At 39.1% G+C, this 23,762-nt stretch overlaps 1 protein-coding gene across 5 annotated transcripts in view; it reads right to left on the bottom strand.

Moving 5' to 3' along the window:
• Nucleotides 1-3,210: 3,210 nt before the first annotated feature.
• man1a2 (mannosidase, alpha, class 1A, member 2) overlaps nucleotides 3,211-23,762 on the bottom strand; it is a 74,305-nt gene continuing 53,753 nt past the window's right edge. For all 5 annotated transcript variants that reach the window (XM_083537013.1, XM_083537009.1, XM_083537010.1 and 2 more), the window contains 8 exons: nucleotides 17,330-17,424; nucleotides 16,366-16,489; nucleotides 16,165-16,258; nucleotides 12,592-12,707; nucleotides 12,288-12,507; nucleotides 9,800-9,972; nucleotides 5,566-5,681; nucleotides 3,211-5,315 (listed from right to left, as the gene is read on the bottom strand). In XM_083537013.1, the coding sequence (XP_083393139.1) occupies nucleotides 5,189-5,315; nucleotides 5,566-5,681; nucleotides 9,800-9,972; nucleotides 12,288-12,507; nucleotides 12,592-12,707; nucleotides 16,165-16,258; nucleotides 16,366-16,489; nucleotides 17,330-17,424 (1,065 nt within the window). In that variant the 3' untranslated portion in view covers nucleotides 3,211-5,188. The remainder of the gene's footprint in view (nucleotides 5,316-5,565; nucleotides 5,682-9,799; nucleotides 9,973-12,287; nucleotides 12,508-12,591; nucleotides 12,708-16,164; nucleotides 16,259-16,365; nucleotides 16,490-17,329; nucleotides 17,425-23,762) is intronic.

The raw sequence follows: 23,762 nt of genomic DNA, 5'->3' as shown, positions 1-23,762 counted from the left end.
CATCAGTATTTTGAACATAAGCCGCACCTGTCTATAAGCTGCACTAACTAATGAACTTTACACAGGCTTTAACGAAAGACAGTGTCTGTAACACGGCTTGTATCTAAACAGTAGCCTACCAAGAAAGTCAATGGTCACTGTCTCCCTCCTTCCTTTCACAACTATTTCTTTTGGGAGTTTATCTTTTGGCATCGTCGTGCGTTTAAAAATCACCACCGGTGAAGCTTTTCTCCCGATCAAACATCAGAGAAACATCATCCATATTTATGATGTGGTGCGGCCCGATTCAGTGGGAGCACATCTGATTTAATATAAAGAATTTCATTGGTTCACCTGAACCCATAATGCAATTTCATTGGTCTAATGTTATGGGGTTTAGTTTTTTGGTGGCATGAAGTTTGTGAAACTGGAAAAAACCCAGGAAAAATCCATATATTAGTTGCTTCATTGTTTAAGCCGCGGGGTTCAAGGCGTGGAAAAAAGTAGCGGTTTACAGTCCGGAAAATACGGTAATAAAACAACATCAACAACAACGTAAAATGATTCCTATTTAACATTTGCTACTTATAATTAAGAGGAAATTAAGACCTGAATTAATGCAGCATTGAATTCCTGACTAAACATTACTTCGGATTTGCAGAGTAACAGTTTAAATCAAAGAAATTATAAGTATGTGATATCTCTGTAAGAGCATATTTGGGGGTAAAAACAAACAAAACAAAAAACAGCACCAACACTCCAAAGACCCAGCATTTAAATGCAGGCAAAAGACCCATCTCTGATGGTGAAGAGAAGACGGCTTAGGGAAATGAAGAGCTTAGGAGGCAGGTGAGAAAACAGAATTAGTGAGATCGGTGTTGTCATCAACAGAGTGCACTATTGACCCACCTGGTTCACAGTGACACCAGCACTGGTGTTTTTGTTGTGTACATTTGCCCTGTGCCAACTCTCCTCCTTATCGGTCTTTTCGGTTTCTGTTCTCCTCTTCATGTTCATTTAGATGCGTGTTGACATCATTACCTTAAATAAACCCGTTCTCAGCTGTCCACTAAAGTTTTCACCAAAATCTGAGAGTTTCAAGACATACCAGTTGTAGTAGATTTGGACTATCTATTACAGTGTGCACACACACACACACACACCTGGCATACATTAGGCCGGTAAGTCAACAGTATGAATGTTTGGAGGCAAATATAGTAAGAAACTTGCTTAGGGATCTGGCAAATATTTGCAGATATTAGTCAGTAAGAAAACATGCATGTCATGAAGCTGCCAGACAGAACACTGTTTTTTGAATACACTTTTTTCTTTTTAAAGTACTCATCTGTGTGCAGCGATGTATTAACTTACCTGTTACATCAACAGAAATATTTTTTGAATCGACAGTATCAGACAAGCTGAAGAAGTATCCATTTTGTTTTAGTCAGTTTAGCAGTGTTAAAAGGTGTGCACATCTGTTCTAATGCAGTCAAGTCACCATTTCACAATATAATCGGTTAAACTCTGATTAAAGCAAACATTGTTACAGACAGAGAGATATTAAGAGTTTAAACTGATTATCAATCAAGGACAAAAACTAAATTCTAATTGCCTAAAGGGATCCTATGACAAACAATTTGTAAAAGATCTAATGGTATTACAGAGAGGCTGCTTTATTGATGTACTCTTCCATCTTAAACTTTCTATAACTATATATAACTTATATATATATATATATATATATATATATATATATATATATATATATATATATAAGGGACTGTGCAAACATTTAAGGAAGGTGTGGATGCTGTAAAGTAAGAATGCTTTAAAAATCAATTAACAACATGGAAAGTAAATGAACAGAGTGGAAAAAAAAAACAAAAAAAAACAAAACACCCTTTGCCTGTAAAACAACATAAATTCTTTACACAGTTCTTGAAGAAACTTGGCAGGTAGGTTGTTCCAAACATCTTGTAGAACTAACTGCCTCAAATCCTTTGGTCTCTTCACGTAATCCAAGGCGGACTCGATGACCTTAAAATCAGGGTTATGTAGGGGCCAAAAGTATTACTTCCAGGACTCCTTGTTTCTCTCTACGATAAAGATAATTCTTAATTATATCGTCTGTATGTTTGAGGTTGTCCTGCTGCTGAATACATTTTCTGGCAACCAGATGCCACCCTGATGGATGAGTATCTGCCATGTGTAACAATAAGGACACCATTAATTCTGACCAAATCTCCAACTTTACTTGCAGAAATGCAGCCTTAAACTTGCAGGAAACCTCCACCATGTTCACTGTTGCCTGGAGACACATTTTTTAACCAGTCTCCAGTCCTTCCACAAACAACTACAGCCAAATATTTTCTGACCTTGACTCATTAGTTCAATTCTTCAATTAAGTCCACTTCCAGCCAGACTTCTCCGGACAGTAAATGGATGTTCCTCAACCAGTTTTAAGCTCCTGCACAGCTGTTTCTGTTTCAGTTAATGACTGTTTTAACCTCCGTATGAATTTGATCATTAGCAGCTGCTTTGTGTATAACTGGTTAATCATACACATTGACTCTGATCCTACAAAATCCCTGTCTATGTGCATGTATACAAAGTGTGCAAAAGTAAGATTTAAAAGTCAGGGGAAATCACACACAATATCGATTTGGAATCATCTGTTCATGTACTTTCCATTTTGTTAATGGATAAAAAGCATTCTCACTCTACAGCATTTTTCCACAACTGCCTAAAACTTTTGCACACGACCGTATATAAAAACTTATATAAAAACACACTGGCCAATTTGGAACGAAACACCAGTACCCCCTTCTCCTCAATAACACAGTTATTTGATCAGTCAGTCATGTGGCAGCAGGGCAATACAATAAATTATGCAAATGCACATCAAGAGCATCACACTCACGTTAACTATGGCATGGCTGACTTCACTACTTCAGAAACTGCTGATCTGCTGGGACTTTTACATATGACAGTACCAAGTTTACTCAGAAATAAAATTCCAACCAACTCAAAGTTCTGAGAGGCATTTCAGCTTACTTCAGCTGTAAATTTTGATTTGCTGTATGATTTCTATGCATGCCTGCTGCTGCTGTGTGATTGGCTGACTTAAATAATTGCATTAATAACCAGAGGTACAGATGTATTATTAAAAAAACAAAACAAAAAAAACCCCCAAAGACAGACAAAGAGAGGGAAAAATACAGCTACATGTTATTCCCTCCACTTTATGTAACATCTTTATTGAATCTGTCACATTTTAAAGATATTTACAGTACTTTCAGTTCAGTAAAAATACAGAATACAGAACACAGCTCTCAAAATCCACCTAGTGGTCATGTTGGCCTGGGCTTCTTCCACAACAAAAACAGGTGACAGTACTTTGATATTAAAGAGGAAGAGACTGTAAGCAAGTGGGAAAAAGAGCTGTAAGTAAATAGTGCATCTGCACGCTGCTGCTACTGGCACCTGGAGGAGGGGTAAAGCAATGACAACTGCACTGGATGGAATCGTGGTCGAGGGAAGAAGTGGGGGGGGGGCAGAAGAGGGTGAGAAATAGTTCTCACCAGCCAGTACCAGTTGTAATGTGCATTACAAAGACTGCATACTGTTGTTCAGTGGACAAATTTAAGAGTAACCTCCTTGCAAAAAGACATTTTGAAGAATGTAAAGTTGGAAGTTGGTCTAATGTGAATTACAGCAGTGGTGGCCCCCTTCCTGTTTCTTCAGACTAAAACTCTCTTAATATCGCTCTCATCAGTTCAATGGCAGGCAGCGCAGCATGCAGTGGGGGGGGAGAAGCATATCCAAATGTTAAAAAGATTCATGATCTACTGACTGGAATGAAAATATATTGATCCAACAGCCATAAAACTCTCTTTAGTTCAAAAAGGGTGCAAACCCAATACAAACAAATGGCTTTATCATGAACATGTTAACAAAATCCCTGTATGTATATATAAAAAAAAAAAAAACTAAGACAGGACTTAATTATTTTATAGGAGATTAATAAAAATAAATGGTTCTCTCTGCCATGACTGACGTGTTTGCTATGTTTAGTGGTGAAATGTACCTGTTGGGAAAAAATAAACAAACTAAAAAACCCCAAACTGTATTGTGGTCTTTGAGCTGTGGTCTTTCTCTTGCACAAAGTTACTTAAGAGATACTTGAAAATGAATAGGTGAGGCCATAAAACCAATACTAATTCAGTCAATTTGAGTACAGAGCAGTGTGGATAAGAACCAGAACCCACAACCCTTTATTTGAGACTGTCTCACTGGTTGAAAGGAAACCGTGTATACTCATGCTCACTGCAATATCAACTGAGTGAATGTTTTTCAATTCTTTTTTTTTTTTTTTTTGGAAAAGGTCTTATGTGCAATGATAGTCCTGGAAGCAACATCTAATCTATTTAATGCTGCAAATAAACACAAAACTTCAGTCATTTCACCCACTAATCATGGCAAACCAAAAATATACTTGACTTAATATCTGGACCAGAATTTGACTGAAGTGTGCTGGCAGCTGATAGCAGACTAACACAAGAATGTGCACACACTCACACGCATACTGTAATCAGTACAAGAGAAGCCACATAGATCCCAGGGTGCCTCTGGCCTGTATTCTCTCGAAGACCGAGAGTGGGAGAAATTTCAGAGGTCACATCATCCAGCTGCTGCCTCCTACAGGTCTGGGTCAGAGTCCAGCATGATGGAGGCAAGGAAGAGAGTTTGTCCTGCTGTACTGACTAAGCAATGAAAGGCATTAAAAAAACAATAAGCCATGTAAAATCCTCTTTCTTCACAGAGAAAATATATATTTCCCGTGTTTGGTCGTTAACTGCAACGCATGACTGCCGCTGATTTGTTTGCTTAGCTGTGGAGTTCTAACAGATTCCACCAATGTCAGAGCCATGCAGCCAACAGATGAGTCACATAAGCTCTCTGTGCCTGATTGGCAGCTTATCAGAGACAGTGAAGAAAAAAATAAAAATACAAGAGACATATAGATGAGTAGACAGAGTCTGAAAGTGTGTCCTGGTCCCCTCTGCTTGGCAGTAAAAACCCAGAGTCCAGACGGCACAGTGGTTGAGCGGAAGAGACCCTCAACGTAGTAACTCCCGAATGCAGGTACCCTGCAGTCTTTCAGAAAAAGAGGAGGCGAGCGCACACACTCGCTGAGGTTCCTCTATCGCTATGCCAGGCTGCCAGGCAGGGTGACGTTGCCCAGATGCAGCACCGGTAGTGGATGAGCTTCCGTGTTGAAAACCCAGTTCTCCAAAGGCAGCAGATCATCACTGGAGAACAGCAGATACAGATACCTACAGTGCAGAAAGTATATTAGATTAATAGCAAAATCTCATTTATGTCAGTGAACATTATGCACTGACTGGTTCAGCTTTGTTCGAATTAGTCCTGCAGTGATGCAACTTCACCAGCAGGTGGCGTTTCTGGTCAATAAGGAGAAGGGCTGAGAAGTTTAGTGTTTGAATCTCTGCTTTTACTCGGTGTAATAACATCATTACTTTTACCATTCATCTATATGCAAATAAAAGAAACAGAAATAAATACTTGAGGGTCTCTGCCAAGAAGAAGCTCTGCTGGACGTCATCATAGGTAGGGTTGGAGGAGTAGACATCTTTAACTCCAGAGAATCCCCCGCTGACTCTGCAATATTTATCTATTGCCTGGAGGAAACAGTCACACACACACACACACACACACACACACACACACACACACACACACACACACACACACACACACACACACACACACACACACACACACACACACACACACACACACACACACACACACACACACACACACACACACACACACACACACACACACACACACACACACTTTTAGAAAAATAGAACACAAAGGACAATATATTCAGTCTCAACCATACAGAGGAGCACAGGAGAGTCAGTGTGGGGAAAAAACTAAACAATTAATAACTTTTTGTTTGTGTACAAAGCATCCCAAAATTGTAGATCCAACTTGGCTCTTCAAAGACACTCCTACATTCGCAGCAAAAAGACATAAGCAATCTGTGCCAATAAAACTCAACGTGCTGTTTTTGTTTACCTGAAACAACACTGCATCATACAGCTGCTCTCTCAGACTCATTTCACAGAGCTATGGACTGCATCTGGACGTACTTCCTTCCACATAATCCATTTAGCAAACAACAGCTAGGGCTATGTCTGCAATCTCTCTCACACACCAGAAACCAAAGCCTACACATCATACTGAGGACCCCAAACTGATCAGGCCAGAGTGTAAGCAGAACAGAGTTTAATACACTCAAATTATGTCTTTATATAGAAGCTGTGCTTGTTTATACTTTGTGTGAGGAAGATACTTTTCAATACTGACACAGAACAAGAAGTTACAGAAATTAATTTACAATTTCCCTTTCTGAAAACAGAGGAAAAAACACATTGATTGCCGGGGTTACCAAAGTCTAGATATATCTAAATCCTGGTATTGAAGTAATGTGTGTCAGAGAAGTATGTGAGGGTGGTGCAGGACAATTATGAGGAGTGACAGCAGTGAAGTGTGCCGTAGGAACGACAGACTGGTTTAAGGTGGAGTTTGGACTGCATCAAGGATCGGCTGTGAGCCCTTTCCTGTTTGCAGTGGTGATGGACAGGTTGACCGACGAGGTCAGACAGGAGTCTCCGTGGACTATGATGTTTGAGGATGATATTGTTATTTGTTTTGAGAGTAGGGAGCAGGTTGAGAAGAGCCTGGAGAAGTGGAGATATGCGCTGGAGAGAAGGGGAATGAAAGTCAGTGGGAGTAAGACAGGGTACATGTGTGTGAATGAGAGGGAGGGCAGTGGAGTGATGCGGTTGCAGGGAGAAGAGGTGGAGAAGGTGGTGGAGTTTAGGTACCTGGGGTCAACAGTGCAAAGTAATGGAGAGTGTATTAGAGAAGTGAAAAAAAAAGTGCAGACAGTGGCATTGAGTAAAAGACAGGAGGTGGAGCTGGAGGTAGCAGAGTTGAAGAGGTTGAGGTTTTCGTTGGAAGTGATGGCGATGGACAGGATTAGAAATGAGTTTATTAGGGGGACAGCGCATGTAGAATGTTTTTGGAGACAAGGTGAGGGAGGCGAGATTGAGATGGTTTGGACATGCCCAGAGGAGGGACATGGGGTATATCAGTAGGAGAATGCTGAGGATGGATCCACTAGGAAAGAGGAAAAGAGGAAGTCCAAGGGGGAGGTTTATGGATGTGGTGAGGGAAGACATGCAGGTGGTTGGTTTGAAAGAGGCAGATGTAGAGGACAGGGGGGTATGGAGACGGATAATCCGCTGTAGCGACCCCTAATGGGAGAAGCCCAAAGAAGAAGAAGAAGATATATCCAAATCCTGACATGACCAAAATTATTTTAAAAAAATATATTTTACAATCTGATCCATCAGATTTTAAAACAAATGAAAACAATATACACAGACTTGTAAACTCTTTTCGAATTGCCCTATGAGAGGAACTATTTGACTTCTTAACTTTTCAAATGCAGTATTTAAACCCTATCCCATTTCTGACCAGAAATGGCCACCAAATCTCTGCCCACTAAGATGATTCCAAGATGGTGAGTTCTCTAACATGCATTAAAACATGTTAGGGTACCGTTATCTCAGACACTGTGGTGCTGTGGCTAATATTCTATCAAGTCCAGGACATAGAAATTTCGATATTGTTTAAATCCAAGTTGAATAATTCACTGAAAACAACAACAACAAAAAAAACAGATTATCTGTCAATCTTTGCTGCAGATCAGCACCAAACAATGAGGGCAGTTTACGTTCAAACGTTTGACCCAACTTTCCTACTGTACTGTTAAATGTGAGTACAAATTCATAAATAAAAAAAACCTATTACCTAGTTTAAGTGATATATTAAACAGTAAATCTCTGTAATGTTTATATGGCTTCTTATTTGTCTTTGACTAAAATTCATTAAAAGCAATCCACCCTTTCTCAACTTTAGACTGTATGTAGCAGTAGGTTCTAAATAAACTGCTTCTTGTGCTTCCTTTTATAAAGACCTCTCTCTGTCCTGTTTAATAATTTCTGGTCTTCTCTTAAGGTCTGGTAAAACTTTTAAAATGCTTAACACTAACCATTTATCTTTTCAATTGTAAAACTGAGCTTTTTACCTTTCAGGCTAATGTAGATATTGAGAAAAACCCAGCAAAGATTATTCCACCAACACTTGACCTATCTTGAAATTGTCTTAGAAAAGACCAGAAAATAATTAAATAATAATTAAACAATAGTTTACATGAATTCTAACAACCAATTTATCAGGCTTAACAAATGTGTAAGAATGCGGTGCCCTATACTAATGACAACTTTAAGAACTTGCTGGTTCAAGACGCAAAGTGGGACCGGGTTTGTGCGTCAGAGCCGTATTTGAATTTGCAAATGTGTATCTGTAGGAAATGAAAGTTGGTCACTAAGTAGCTTTTCCATTCCTGTGGCCCAATAAACAAAGCTCTCCCGAGACTGCATATATTTGGATCTGGCTGACATTTTCATGTCTGGCTTGTGCATTTGCTATTCAGCTATTGTTTGAATTTTGGGGATTCCTTTATAATGTTTTGTTTAAATTCTGCTTTGAAGTTTAGTTTTCAGGTCTGTTTTGAAGACTCTAATTTTATTTACTTAGTTTTAGAATCACATGCAATGCTTCTGTGCCCTTTGCTTTCTTCATCATCTTTTTAAATATATTGCATGCTGTCTGCAAACTCAATCATGCCGTTATTGTTTACATTTCTTCTTTGGTTTTCCTTTTTTTTTTTTTCAGATCCTTGATTCATTAAATAGATTTATAAATATCACTGTGCTCAGCATCCATTTTATTAAGTACAACTGCAGATTCATGCTGTTATTTAAACATCCAATCACAATGCAGCAGAGAAGTACAAACAATATGATATCACCAAAGAGCTAAATGAAAAAAAGGGATCTCTGTGACTGTAGCCATGTTATGGTTGTTGGTACTAGATGAGAAGGGTCCTCAATAGCCTTTAGAGTTTAAACAGAATGGTGCAAAAAAAAAAAAAAAACTCTGACTGGGCGACAGTTCTGTAGATAAAAATGTTTTATTGATAAGTGAGTTTAGAAGAAAATGCCTATATTAATTCAAGCTACAACAGTATGACAACACCTTTCATCAACAAGTTGTGTTTCATCCTGCAGATCCTCCATGCACAGAAGGAATTTTTTTATTTTGTATGTGAATTTCTCAACTGCTTAAATACAACCACATGCCACAAATTTCACAGAAATCAAACGTTTACCCCATTATGCTGTTTAATGTGAACATTACATAAATATATTGACCTGTTTCTGCATGGTTTCATGTGCTGCTGCCTCATGATTGGCTGATAACTGCACAAGTGTGCGGTTGTACAGGTGTTCCTAATGAAGTGCACATTGAGTTTATAGCTGCGTACACGTTTTTTTATTTTTTATAAAAAGACGTGAAAAACGCACAAAACGTTTGTGAAAAATGTCTCCTCTGATCTCATACACACTCTAAATGTGTTTACTGTATATTCATTTACAATGTGGAATTCGACAGATCCAGCTCAGCTATGTGAATTATGACTTGCAATATTCAGTCCAATTCAAGATTTGTATTGAGGACTGGGCGTGGTGGTAAGGGGACATAAACAGTGTGCCAATTGACTAGGAAATGAACCATAATGCTATCAAGCCAAACAGAGCTGAGATGAGAAGATTGAAGATGTCTAAAGACTGAGGAAAAAGTATGGACTGACCTGCGCTGCCTCCCAGCCCCATTGCCTGTATTTGGGGTCGTGCGTGAATCTCCACATGTACCAGTAAGTCTCAATCACTTCTGGCCTCAGGATGTAATACTTCTCATTCTGCCTCACAGCAACTGCCTCCAGCCCACCGTCAAACTTGAAAGCCTCTGGACCGAGCTTGAGAACTGGAAATAAAACAATGATAAGAAAATTAAATAAGCACATCATCCAGGCAGCAGAATAACAAAGTAGAAAACTAGAACAGGTCCCTACGGTTTAAACCAGTTCTGTAGCCTGTTAGGGAAAAGCCGAACCAGTTTATCTGAATCAAGTCAGTTGGCTATTATTATTATTATTGAGTTAGTTGAGGGAAAAACTGCAGCATTTAAGATCAATAAAAACTTTTTGCATATTGAGTTAAACATATGGTGCTTCTACAGCAGGGGTGGCCAACCAGTCAGAGACCGAGAGCCACATTTTTGGCCGTGTTACCGCAAAGAGCCACATCATACACATGGGCACACCACATGAACATCACCCATCCCTTCCTCTCTCTCACACACACACACACACACACACACACACACACACACACACACACACACACACACACACACACACACACACACACACACACACACACACACACACACACACACACACACACACACACCTCTGCTTAGCCAGATTTATTGTAAATGTCACACACCAACATAATGACAGAAATTGACTCCTAAGTTCTAAGACCACAGGACAGTCATTTTCAACAATGAATTGTGTGCACTGTCTCTCACACACACAAACTCTGTTAAACCAAGTCCACAAACAAAAATATAATAATTTACAATAGCATTTTTCTTTTACTATGCATGTTACTTAGTGGGACTTTTTGCATTCTTTGCCTTAAACAATCCCCTTCAAATCTGCCTCGTATTCCGTTGTTGCCACTCGAAGCAATTCTTTCACATGGGTGTCAGTCAGAACAGATCGATGCTTTGAATTCACGTGTTTCAGGGTAGAAAACAAGGACTTGGTGGGGTTTTTTTTTATCTTCGCTTGAGTTCAATACGGTATTTTCGTCAAACGCGCATGTGCGTGAGATGAATATACCGTAGGGGTGGGCAATTAATTTTTACAAGGGGCCACGTGAGAAACCTGAATTGTGTCAGAGGGCCACACCAACAATAATATTTTAGGGATGCACCGAAACGAAAATTCAAATCAAATGGCAATGAAATCCATAATTTTTTGTGTTATGCCTTTTGCCTTGGCACCATCACTGAAAAACTTTCCTGCCTTTTCAAAAATGTCCTCTACAGACGGAGTGCGTATGCTCGGATTGACTTTACTTTTCTGCGCCGCGTTCTTCTCATATTTAGAAGGCAATCGGGATGTTTGGATTTCAGGTGATAAATTAAACCCGACGTGGAGAAACTCTTTGCAGATACACCCCCTCTTGAAATTTCAGCATTGCATGTTTTGCAAATCGCTCTCCGCACACCGCAGACATGTTGCTCTTATCCAGATAACCGTGTGCTGGCTGCGCTTTTTTTATTGCGTCATTACAATTGTGTTTCTGCCGTGTTGTTTAGGTGATTTAGGTATTTCCGAAAATTCGCGATGCATCGCTGTAATTTATAATTAGCCTCATGCCAAGGTCTGATATACCGCAAAGTTTCCCAGTAGGGGCAAGCTCATTTAAGTCTTAAAAATACCGTATTGAACGCAAGCAAAGCGAACACGCATATTAAAAATCAAACACACAAAAATCGATACGAACGTAAAAGCCGCATGAAACCGGCCAAAGAGCCGCATGCGGCTCGCGAGCCGCGGGTTGGCCACTCCTGTTCTACAGGTTTCCTCCCAACTCCCAAAAACACACCTGCTGGCTACTCTAAATTCTCTTCAACTGCAAATGAATGCGCACCTTAACATCCATATGTGGGCCTTTCCCAAATATATTGCCACAAAATGGTTTCATGTTCTTGCTATGCACAGAAAAGTTCCACAAAACAATTTGTTTGGTTTTTGTAAATCTCAAATGGCTTGCACAGAGCCCTGATCTCCACCCATAGAAACACCTCTGGGACAAAAAGAAACATTGAGATCTCACCAGATCTTCTGGCCAGACATTAGATTCCAACCTTTTTTGCTGTGAGGACAAAAATTTCCAAAAACACAATCTAAAATCTAGTGGAAAGCCTTCTCAAAAAATTAAAGCCTGCTATTGCAGTAAAAATAGGGGAACAGATGTCCAAATACTTTACTTAAGCTATATGGTAAAATAATGTAACTGCTTTGTTAACATTTGTAATATTAAAAAAAAAAAAAATTTTACAATTAAAAATACATAGAATATCAAAAGTGTCCACAACATATTCCAATAAAGAGTTTAATTACTCTTACTCTAGACGCAGTCTAATTACAGTAAACATATACTTATAAACAGAACTAGATTGTGTGAGAACTGAATTTGGATAGCAGGCACAATATGACTGACCTGTGCGATCGTAGCTCTCATGACATGTATGGGCAATCTCAGCTCCCAGCTGCAGGTAGTGACCAGCCTTGTCCCCAGGTGACCCATCAGCTCCTAGGGCAAACATGCCCCCAGCAAAGCAGGTCAGGTGACCCATCTTGCGCTCCAGGTGGCCGTTCTTCCACTCGCCAATGAAAGTGAGGCCTCCGCTGGACTTCCGAATGAGGTGACGCTCAATAGCCTAGTATTAAAAAACAAAAAAAACTGAAGGAAAAGAAGAGAGAATTCCCTACAAACAAAGTGTATTTATGGCAACGGGGCTCACCTCAATAGCGTCATCATATGTTTTTCGAGCCTCTGCGTCAGTTTTATCAGACATGAGCCAAGCCTTCAACAGATACTCATAGAAGCTGTCTCCAAGGCCTCCCACTGATGTGTGATCTATATAAATGTTGGAGTTAGACACCGGTAAGGCTCAAGGAGTTGTAACATAAATTTATTTCAGTCATTAACAATAAATTAAAAAATTAAAATCTCCTGGATCAAGACCAAAGATAGTCACTTGAATTGCCCAACCCAAAACCACATCCATATAAATCAGGCATGTGCTTGTTGGGACATGGATACATACATTTATTCATTTAGCTGATGCTTTCATGCAAACTTATGTAAAGCCAAGTCAAGTTACAACTGTTCTTCTGGGTGCCACACAATAACGCGATTATGATTCTTTACTTATACAGAAGAATCAGTTAAGTATATTATGGACGTTTATTCCTTTGCTGAATCCAAACCACGGGGTCTAATCAGATTTGATTGTACCTCACCCTGATTGTAATAAGGTGTTAAGGCAAGTGTATAGTAGTGCATGCGTTCATTTGCAGACACACACCAGCAATCACCTAATCACCCTTTTAAAGGCCTCTTCAAACTGTGTTTAACATGCTAAAGGGAATGTGTGCGCAAGACTGGGCCACAACAGTGATGGCAACGGATAATATCGTCTGAATGTTTTAAAGGCTTCAAGTACAGTATTGATTGAAGCTTCATACTAACAGAGAGAAAAGCGTGAAAGCAGTAAACATATTGAGGAAACTACAAATTATGTTTAAAAGGAACAATTTCAGCATAATAAAATTGGGATTTCTTTCTTTTGGACAAAAACACTCAGCACTAACGTCTTTAAATGAAAGCCGCTGAACAGTAAAGAACTGAGTTGATGATACGCTCAAGATACTCAGAATACAGACTCAAAATCGATAAAACTGCTGTACATGAATCAGCTCTTGTCAGTGAGGACTGGTGGAGAAGACATTATCACCAACCCAACGCCTACCTTACCCGCTAATGGTACTGTCAGGTCCCAAAAGCAAAGAGAGTGTGTTCGTTGTGTGTATGTGTGAAAGAAGGATAATGTGACACGGTGGAACAAGCAGTGGAGGGCTGTTATACAGGTGCCTTTAGGACAAAAGGGAGAAAAGAAACAGATGGCCGAGAGATGGCAATTCTTCTCCTGAGAGAGAGGAGTGCACATGGGTGAAGGTGGATTTTCCCGAATTATGGCCGCCTACCACTTGTTAAGTACACCCAGTATTTACACAAACTACACTTGGGAGAATTAACATCTCCCTTGTACTCACTCCCATAAACCTAATGGCTGTGCATGCACATAAACCCACACAAACTTACTAATTACACTGTTCCATTTCATAAGTGAACACAAGTGCACACAGAGAGGGTGTTTCAAGAGCGTGGTAGCATTTCTTCATGCATTCTACATAGGTAATGTGCTACATGTTTTAGCTTGCGTAGTGGTCATGTGTTTGTTAAAATCCATGGAACATGAAGAGAACAAGAAGGAGAGAAATAAATATCAGCCAGAGAGAGAGAGCGAGAGAGTGAGTGAGAGAGAGAGTGAGTGAGAGAGTTAGATAAGAGTCGGAGTAGAAATATGAGAAGTGGACAAATAGTTACATAAGAGGCTGCTTTTGCAGGCAGGAATTTACACAAAAAACAAAACAAAAGATATGATGTGAAAGATATGCATGGCTGTAAAATTTCATTTTAATTGTAAATGAATGTGTACATGTTTCTTTCTTAATAGACTTCCACCCAATGCAGAGTACATCCTCACCTCGCAGCCAGGACTTGCAGGATAGACTCTGTATCAACAACATTTACCAAGACAAAGCAGCTCCAGAAGATGAATTCATGAATTGAATGTACATGACGCACACAAATGAAAGAAGAGCATATGAATGTTTAACTGGCCACATTGTGCAAAATGAAAGGTACACGCTTCTTCAGTGCCTGACCATTCTATTAAATGTCTATTAACAAAATATGCAAAGTAGAACTGGTTGACCGATATGGGCTTTTCTGTGGATGATGCCATTTTATAGAAATCAGGGCAGCCGATGGCCGATATATGATGCCAGTTCCCCTCCTTCCCCTTCAAAGTATAGAATAGAATAGCCTTTGTCACATATACATTACAGCACAGTGCAATTCTTTCTTCGCATATCCCAGCTTGCTTGAAAGCTAAGGTCTAAGCGCAGGGTCAGCCATGACAGGGCACCCCTGGAGCACAGAAGGCTAATGGCCTTGCACAAGGGCCCAAGAGTGGCAGCTTGGCGATGCCGGGGCTTGACCTTCCGAACAGTAACCCAGCACCTTAACCACAGAGCTACCACCTCCAAATCTCATAAAATCTAAAACTTAATAAGACGTAATACAAATTGCTTAAATGAAACATTTATTAAACAACACAACCCTCTGCAATCAGTGGAAGTTTTGGTATCCGAGCCTACCTGTGTACCCTAAACTATAGTTTGTTGAAGAAAAAGTCTCTCTCTCTCTCTCTCTCTCTCTCTCTCCAAATGTTTGTTTGTTTGTTTATATATATATATATATATATATATATATATATATATATATATATATATATATATATATATATATATATATATATATATATATATATACACACACACATACATATACATATACACACACACACACACACACACACACACACACACAGTGCATGTATGTATGAATCTATGTATGTATGAATGAATTTATGTATGTATGTATGTTTTACAGGCAACAATACCAAAGGAAACATTTTGTCAAATGTTAGAAAGACAAATCAATAAAGTGATGCTTTTGCACTAGCTAATCATTATACAATACACTCATATCTGACATATGAACAGAGTGGGTTAGGTGTCAAAATTCCACTATAGTCTATTTTTACCTACCATTTTTTAACGATCAAGACTGAGCAGATTCCTCACACACCGCTTGCATTTTTGAAAAGCACTTCACCGGACAATAGATGTTTGATATTCCTTTCCATGATTTAGGCTCTGGTGGCCTATGGTTTTTGAGTAGTCCGATTTTCTGAAACGCAGCTGCAGATGCACAGGCTGCCTCTTAAAATGCCCACCCTTATTTCAGCGAATAGCACAAAGACATTTCCTTCTATTGTTTTGTAGCTAATTTTCACTGTCTTACCATAACTGTTGAAATGATCCCAAACACCCTCTTGTATTTGTAAACATGGAAGCGTGCAGTTTTGCCAGAGGTTTTCCTCTGGTACAGTGCTGCTAGAAAGGTTTTATGTTCTATGTCTATGGCAGAAGATGCCTACCATGTTACCATGCTTACCATGTCCCTCAAATTGAAGTATGGCCATCAAAATGTCTTGTATGTGTGTGTTGAATTTGAAAATACAAAGTCATCACCACAGCCTAATTACACAAATCCCTAACACAAAATACCATAAGCATATAAAATAAGCATATAATCTACCATACATGTGTGAATCCATGCTGGAGTTTGTAGTTTTCTATTTAGAATAACGTGAGAAAAGCAGAAAGAGGAGGTTACTCACGCTGGCCCCAGCGGCCTGTTCGAGGGTTCAGGTAATTCGGGTAGAGGCCATTAGGTCTGTCCATTTTAGCCAACAGCTTCCTGATGTGCATCACCTTGATATAAAAAAAAGCAAATATTAAAGTTTTGTTTGAAGATTTTGGACATACATAAAATAAATAGGCATTATGCACAAATTATACACACACACACACACACACACCTTTTGATAATAAGCAGGATTCCCAGTCAGATATGTAAGATGCACAAACTCCATGTGGAGCGTTCCAAACTCAGCCAAGATGCTACTCCCGGCCGATGCCCAGCCCCAGTTACGACCCACACCGCTAGACAGATAAGCGGAACAAAAAAAACCCCAAAACATTATTACTAAAATCCTTATTAATAATATTTATAAAATAAAAAAAGAAAACTACATACAGTATTCACTGTTTTCACAGTCTGTATCAACTCCCAGACAAACTCAACAGCTTTTAAGCCTAACCGTATTCTCCATGCTAAAACAAATTTTTTTCCTAAAGATGCCTGCCAAACAGTATAAATGCAACTCACACAAAATATTAGCCATGAAAAACATGGAAATGTCTCTTCCTGGGTTTTCCGCTCATATTCACAGCATGCTCTGCACATCCCAATTGGGTACAGCAGGTATGCATTAGTGTCTGAGGGGTTTGTAATGACAGGCTGAGTTGTTGTTTGGTGGATGGGGATTAATAGAATAAAAACCTTTCCTCTTTGGGATTAGACAAACCTTGAAGGTCTTTGGTCTCAATTTCCTTGGGACACTCAATTAATTTATAAAAGCTTTGTCAGCTTTTGATTAAGCTCGCTTCAAACCCAGGAGCCTAATGCACATTCTACAGGTGATGTATGCATTCAATAGATTAACTGCGCATTTCCATGCCTGCACAGAGCAAAGCAAATGATGTGGAAAGTTGCATTAAAGTGAAAAAGGCAGGAGGATCGACAGGTTTAGATTTTACACTGTGGACTAATCCAGAACTGCAGGGGGCAGATAGAGAAAGGAGAGGATTGAAAATGGAACACACACACACACACACACACACACACACACACACACACACACACACACACACACACACACACACACACACACACACACACACACACACAGAGGCATAAAAGAAGCTTAATGAAGGTACTACCTCTTGAGGTTGACCATGGCCCAGGGGATACCTGTGGGAGTGTTGAAGGCAGGAAGCAGCTTCTCAGCCAGCTGAACAGCCTTCACCTTAAAAACCTAACAGATGGATAGAACAAGAACACAGGAAAGACAGTGAGGGGCAAAACAGTTACGTAAAAACGGCAAAAGTAAAAACGGCTCTCTTTCCAAACACATTTATACTAAGTAAATAGGAGCCAACCATCAGCACGTCACTCTTGGGTGTGAGGACTAAAAATGAAAAGCTCAAAAGCTTGGTGCCTTCAACACGGGTTGTATGACCCTGTGAGGGCTGTGCGGCAAAGATAGTGCTACGAACGTAAACGTCTCTTGACCTCTGTGTGGGTTCTGAGCATGAGGATTGCTTCACGGTGGGGTAGAAAATCCATTTACCAGGTGATTTTTGTGTGTGCCAGATTAAGTAAGAGCTCTAACTCGGTTACTGCTGCTGTGTTCTTGAGCGAGCTTCATTTAAATCCATGAACGCAAGATCAGAAATAACACAAAATCCAGTCTGGCAGCTTTGCTCACTAGATAATAATGATTTTGGTCTAAATGTTGTGGCAGCAGCTTTATTTTTTAAACAGCGGTTTAGCATTATTCTTTTTATCTGAAATAAAGGGAATTCACCTTTACTGTTTACAAAACAAAATGATCAGTGGTACTTAAAAAAAAAAAAAAATATGAAATAAATTTTATACACATTTTTTATACAAAACCATCATACAACAAGTAAAATAAACTAGTATTTAACCCGCTCTTTCTTAGTATTAAGTAAAGCATGAAGATGTCTATAAACAAATTATAGAAGGAAAAAAAAATAATTCTGCTCGTTTAACCCAGCTTTTTATAATTTATTGCTTTGCACTGATTCAGCACAAACAACTAAAGGTAGCTTGATTCTAGAAAATCCTGATTTAAGAATAAGATTGCTACGGAAGTCTTTTTATAGATTTATACATGATTTCTTCTCGCAGCCTTGGCTCACTACAATGCTATGCTGGAGATTTGCTGCTTTGCCAAAATACTTAACATTGCTAAACAAAACTAAACAATGCACCCAAGAGGTTCTTCTCATTCCCAGGCTTTTCCTAACTAGATACTAGAGATGTGGAAATTATGAAAGCCTGGATCAGATTATGACCTGACAGATGGCTGATGCACAATATCAGCATTTAAAAGGTTTGCAATCTAAGTGTTGAGCACATTCTGTATGATGATATGGAGTTGGCCTGGTCGTTGCTAAATATGGGTAAACTAGTGTAAATAGCAGCAGGTGGTAGTGTTGGGCGATCTACTTAATATTCAGATCCGAAACACGATACTGTCATATGGGGGCGGGGCAGTGCAATAGGTTAATTATTTGCTCATATATTTAATAATTTCTGAACGTATTTAATAATTTTTCAACTGATTTATTTACTTTATTTACTTTATCTACATATTCTACTTATGTAATCATCTATTAATTTACAATTACTATTAATTTACTAATTTATTAATGACTCGACAAAAATTTGACTCCTTATCCATAATTCTGCAAATAAAGAAGGAGTCGGTTACCACGAAAAAACGCCACGTCGCTTTTTTTGGTTTTAAACCAGATGCAAAAGGCGAACCAGACGTCATTACTCAAGCAATCCGCAAATTTAGCAAAAAAAAAGCTGTATATCGGAACGAAAGTCTCAAAATGACAAAGCTGTTCTCACATTTGCGTACTCACCACCCCGCTGTGGTGCACAACCTTCATTGATGGTCAGCAAAGATTCAAGTCAACCATCCATCATCGGAGCTTTCGCAAAAAGCACCAAGTACAAACTAAACGGTAGCGGCAGCTATTTCTAAGTATATCGCGAAGGAGGTGAAAGGTAAAGTTTTAGATAACTACTTTATACGTTTAAGAAAACAGTATGAGCTGGCGGGGTGCAAGTACTTCGCCTACACTGATATCCCAGATCTCATTGCAAAAGATTGGAAAGCAGAAGACTTTCTCGCTGACCACAGACATGTGGTCAAGCATAAATATGACCCCCTACATGTCTGGTACAGTTCATTATATTTTCGAAGGAAACCGGAAACTTCACGCAAAATGTTTAGAAACAACATTCATCCCGGAGAACCAGATGTACTGGCTGATGCACTGACAGAGGGGACTAGAAGAGACAAAAATTTTGCATCGCTACTTACAACGGGGCCAATATTGTTGCAGCCATACGAGGGATCAAATGGCCAGGGCTGGACTGTTCTTTTGGCATCTGTCAGTCAATTAACAATGCATTCCATCACAGCTGGCTGAGACGACAAGAGCTCCGCAAGGCACAAGAGCTCGATCTACCTCAAACTATGCTTATAATGGTACATCAACAACGAAATCCTTATTTACTAGTGTTAAGTTTTCTAGAAATATCCTAATATAGCGTAGCCTAATCCTAATATATTACTAAAAATAATGAACCCTTTAATAGCTAATGGGCGAATTCTTCTTCGCACTGTGCTGCAGGGGTCAGTAAGGCGGTGATGTTATTGTGAACAGTAGGTTATAGATGGGCAAATTAATTGTACTTCAGTTATAACAAGGCAAACATCGTCTTGAAATCGCCATAGGCCTCAGCTTTCGGCAATATCTCCACCCTTCATCGATGCACGATCCTATCGTCTATCGCAACAAAAAGGTGGGTCTCTTCAATGCAGCTATGTACCCCAAAAAAACACCACCACCGATTTCTGCTTGTGCCCTAATTTAAAGCCTGCGGAATCACCGACTGCGAAAATTACAACAAAAAACAACAACGCAGATGACCATGTTGATTACCAAATATTGACTGTTTTAACAACTCACAGGACCAGGCAGCCAACCTCAGCCATCTTGTTTACCAGAACTGTTCGCAAGAATGAATTCTTAACTCTGCTCGCAGTACGTGCTGCATTTTCAGGATTGTTCCGCAATGCATTGCCTACAGGAGACCTGACCGTCTTGTTAAGGTTTGGTGTTGGCACAAGAGCTTTTTAAGTGCACAGATGCTGCTTTGATCCCACTTTAGATCCCACTGTCTTCGAATATCTGCTCATGTAGATTTGCAAACCTTTTCCATAATAAAGCAGGTAGAGCGTAGCAAGGAGATTCTTGTTTCCCACCTCGTGAACTTTACAGAATTAATCACCCTTTTTTGTGCCAGCTGAGAAAATTTCGATCTAGATCTTCATATTTTTGTGCAGTGCTTTGCAAATAAGATGTCCTTTTATAATTCTGCCCTTTTTAAATTATAACCTTTTATAATTTCATTGCTTTACACTGGTAGTGGTTTTCTTTGGCCTGCTAAGGATGAATGGCCATCAAGCTCTGGTTCTCTGTGTGTTCCACTAGTGCGTTTTAATGGTTCTGATAAAATGCCTTACAATGGCTTGACTAGAGGAATCCGATTTTAAGATCAGCGCATCACTAGTAGTGATGACTTTTACAGTCTGGAGTGCAGTTTATAAAGGCAAGAGAGTCAGCTTTGATTTGGCCTTCATGTCAACCCACTGCACCTCATACTGTCGTTAGCTGTGCTTATAACGTTGACTATTGTCATGTTCCCAACAGCCTTTTTGTCCCATAAATTATAGCAGAGAATGATTCATTCACTTCAGTCGAGCTTGGAAACTAACTGTAGCTACTTACTCAGCTCATTTTGGCTCACAATGACGCAACTTTAATGCATCTAATATGCTCTGGGTCTAAGAGACTGATATCCTGTAAAGGGAAAACCTTCTTAAGGAATGGAGATGTTTGAGAAACAGAGTAGAACTGTAATCAATCCGTTCTCCTCGCAGTCAAATATACTGCACCCTATCTTCTTCTTCCTCGGCGGCTATAGCTCAACTGTGGCACTTTAGCTCAGGTTACACAAAGGTAACAGCTGCACTGAATTGAAGTAGGAATGAAAACTCATTGAAAAATTTGCTCAACTGATAACAGATCATTCCCATAAATCCCTTCCCCTCAGAGGGTGAAAAAAATAAATAAACAAAGGGTACATAATTATCGTAATATATTTGAACAAAGGAGGCAATGTTGCACCAATAATCAGTGTTTCTTTATTCTTATCTAGATTTGTTGCTTAGTTCAAAAATAAGCATTGCGGTAAAAGATGCCTTTTGCTGCCATATGAAGCAGGAGATAAAACAAGTTGAAATGAGAACGTTATTTATCAGGATTATTAGTAGCTCTTGGACTACACACAGAGTCACATAAAAGCATCTCTTACTTTAAGTATCTATTCATTTATATACTTCTAGAAAGCAAACCCCCCAAAAAAATAAAAAAATCCCACATATCACAGCCTTTAAAAATAATTGTGTGTGTGTGTGTGTGTGTGTGTGTGTGTGTGTGTGTGTGTGTGTGTGTGTGTGTGTCTGAACGCTTCCTTCAAAAGTAAGATCGGGTCTACAGTAATTAACTCTAATAAAAGTTTTTCCATTGCATGGGCTGAAGGGATCGGACACAGGAGAGAGAGACTAAGCAGATGGAATTTCCACATGAGCACAGCTGAACTCTGACCACTTTCATGTGTGTTTTATTTCCACACTTCGCTGTTAGCTACACATACTCTGTGCAGCGAAACCCTGTGGGTGAAATAGCTTGATGTAGGCACTCAACCAAAGTCTTTAACAAAGCATGGAGTAGCATTCAGCCTTGAATTCAAAAGGCACTGTTCAGTTATATCACATTGTGTCCAGGTTCAGTTTGTAAATTAGAGCATAGGCACATGGTGCATTTTGAGATGTGATGCAATCTTGTGTTTATCAGAAAAAAATATATATATTTTTGTACTTAAATACTGAACGAAATTCTAGATAAAATAAAATCTGAAATGTTAAATATTGAGGAACTGTTAGAAGATCATTTAATCCATTCAATTGATATTAAAAAAGATCGCTGAGTTGTTTTCTTCAGCACTTTGTGGAAAGGTTAGGCTGCTGAGCGACAACATGTAAACGGCATTTATTTCCATAAAAGATTTCCCAGTTCCAGTTAACAGTTGTGTATTGGTCAACGGTATAGGTCTTTAATAACTTTCACTCCATCTGTTGCTTCAGGAAATTTAGAGCTGTAAGATTACAAAATCTGCACCATACTGCAGTTTACCTTCACACTAAAATTCAGCAATGATGTTTGGACTCAGTTCCCACAAGTACCTCTTCAATATTTTCGAAGTTAGGTCGGTGAGGGAAAAATAAATAAATAAATAAATAAAATCATCACCTCGTCTAAATTCTGCACCACTGAGACTGCCCTGATGAGTGCTGTACCCAAGTACAGAAGAGGAGAGCAGCTTGTGCAGAGATGTTGGACCCGCCTGTTTACTGGGAGCTCTCAGGCCAAGAGAGACCTCTTCAGTCAATTAATGACTTTAGCTGTTAATTACATTCAAGAGGCCCAATGCAGCAACGCATCTCTAAACACTGTAGTGTTCAGTTTTTTGTTGCTCATCATTCATTCCAAGACAGAAACTTAGATTAGGTGGGAGGAGACAAAAACCAGAAGGGCTAAAGAAGAACTGAAAAATGAGGAGCAAAAGAAAAGTTAAAGGGGAGAGGAAAGAGTGAGTAAACATCATCCATCATGTTGATGCAGACTGGTCGGGAATAAGCTGACAGGCAGCAGAGGGCCAGCATGAAGGCAGCGGTGCTCTGAGGAGAGTCACAAGAACTTTACGTCTAGTTAAACTTTCCACTTAATTCTCCACCATCACTGCCGTTCTCCATGTCCATTTCCCTGCAGCATTTTAGGAGTTTCCCCTGTTTTAACTAACTAACTCAGAACCACACTTTTCATTTCTCTCAAATCCTCTGATTAAGAACTTTGAGTTCCTCAGGTGTAAAAAATGAAAGTGCACATTTATAGCAGTAAAGAAAATTTCGAAGTGATCTGTTTTTCTGTGTGAATGGCTCCTAAATTGGCTCCTAAATAAATAAATAAATATATATATATATATATATATATATATATATATATATATATATATATATATATATATATATATAAAATGTAATAATAGTAAAGATAGTTTCAGTAATCATTGTTTACACATTTATAATGGAGTGACTGATGAAACTTTTTCTAGAGACAGCGGTTTTAATACTTGTACCGACAGCGACTGTTTCATAGGACATCACAAAACTTTAACACAACTGGGATCATACCAGTCACACCCATCTCACACAAAAAGCCTATTCTGAAAAAAGAAAAAGTAGATTGGCTGTTGACCTCGGGCAAAAAAATAAAAAAAATAAAAAAAATGCACATTCATGCAGTTACTTAAATCAGCCAACCATGTGACAGCAGCTCAATGCATAAACTCATCCAAATACAAGTACAACATTCTCAAGTATATTCTCATGTACAACCATCTACCAGTACATCTATTTATATA

The sequence above is a fragment of the Silurus aristotelis genome (assembly GCF_946808225.1).
Source record: "Silurus aristotelis genome assembly, chromosome: 3".
NCBI lineage: Eukaryota > Metazoa > Chordata > Actinopteri > Siluriformes > Siluridae > Silurus > Silurus aristotelis.
The sequence above is the reverse complement of the archived record's forward strand: the minus strand, read 5'-3'. Positions and strand labels throughout refer to the sequence as shown.